The 1,140-nt window shown below is 71.9% G+C and overlaps 1 protein-coding gene across 1 annotated transcript in view; it reads left to right on the forward strand.

The window, feature by feature from the left end:
* Peak1 (pseudopodium-enriched atypical kinase 1) overlaps positions 1 to 196 on the forward strand; it is a 116,964-nt gene extending 116,768 nt beyond the window's left edge. Inside the window, exon 8 of the mRNA XM_013011938.1 lies at positions 5 to 196. Coding sequence (XP_012867392.1) covers positions 5 to 196 — 192 coding nt within the window. The remainder of the gene's footprint in view (positions 1 to 4) is intronic.
* The last annotated feature ends 944 nt before the right edge of the window (positions 197 to 1,140 follow it).

Raw genomic sequence — 1,140 nt, forward strand, 5'->3', positions numbered from 1 at the left:
CGGCCCCGCGCCGCGCGCCGCGCTGCTCCAGAACTGGCTGGACGTCAAGCGGACGCTGCTCATGATCAAGTTCGCCGAGAAGTCGGTGGAGCCCGGCGGCGCCGTGGGCCTCGAGGACTGGCTGTGCGCGCAGTACCTGGCCTTCGCCACGGCCGACTCGCTGGGCGGCATCGCGAAAATCCTGCAGCAGCCGTGACGCGCCCGCCCCACGCGCACCAGCGCCCTCCAGGGCCCGGCCGACCCCACGGCTGCAGGCTGTAACGACTGTCCGCGCGGCTGGCCTCCACGTCCGGCCTGAGTGCTGGGGCCGCCGCCCGCACACCACCCGCAGCTCGGGTCCGGGGCCCACGCTGGGCTCCGCCAGTGGGAGGAAGAGGGCGGGTCGCCACCCCTTGTCTGGCGTGCGGGGTACGGTGTGCAGGAGGGCCCAGGCCTCATGCCCGCCGCGGGGCCGAGGAGAGCGGGCGCCCACGCCTCGCTCTTCTCTCGGAAGTCACGGAGGGACGGCCTCGTCCACGGCCTCGGGTCCGAGTTCGGCCCCCCCAGGGGCAGGCCCGTGCCACGCCTGCACGAGCTCGTCCCCGGCTGCAGCTGCGTCCTCACCCGGCACGCGGGGCCGGCCCTCCCCGCACGCGCCACGCGAGTCTTCTGTTTACTTCAGCCTGGAGCCACTCGAGCCATGTGAGCGTGAGCACGGCGCGCGTGCACACCGGGAGGAGGGCCGGCTCGGGCCCGTGGGGACCCCTGCCCCGTCCCCCCCACGACCCGCCCCTTCCTCTAAGCCGGGCCTGGCCGCGTCGCGCGCCTCGGAGCCGCAGCATCGCACGCGGCCCACGCCCTGCCACGGCCCCTCCGGAGGCTGAGCTCCGAGGATCGCGGTTCAAAGCCGGCCCCGGCAGAAAAGTCCATGAGACTCTTAAGTTAACCGCCAAAAAGCCAGGGGTGGAGCGTGGCTCAATGGGTTTGAGCGCCAGCCTAGAGCCCAAGAGCTCAAGGACGCTGTCCGGGCCCCGAGCTCAAGCCCCGGTCCTGGCACAGAAGAAAGAATGTATTGTGATGTTGTTGTTGAGAGTGGCGTGGGCGCCCTATGCAAGCAGAGCGGCGGGGCTCTCAGGAAGGAGGCCGGGCCTGGCCGTCCAC

This window comes from Dipodomys ordii, unplaced genomic scaffold (genome assembly GCF_000151885.1).
Source record: "Dipodomys ordii isolate 6190 unplaced genomic scaffold, Dord_2.0 Scaffold15, whole genome shotgun sequence".
Lineage (NCBI taxonomy): Eukaryota > Metazoa > Chordata > Mammalia > Rodentia > Heteromyidae > Dipodomys > Dipodomys ordii.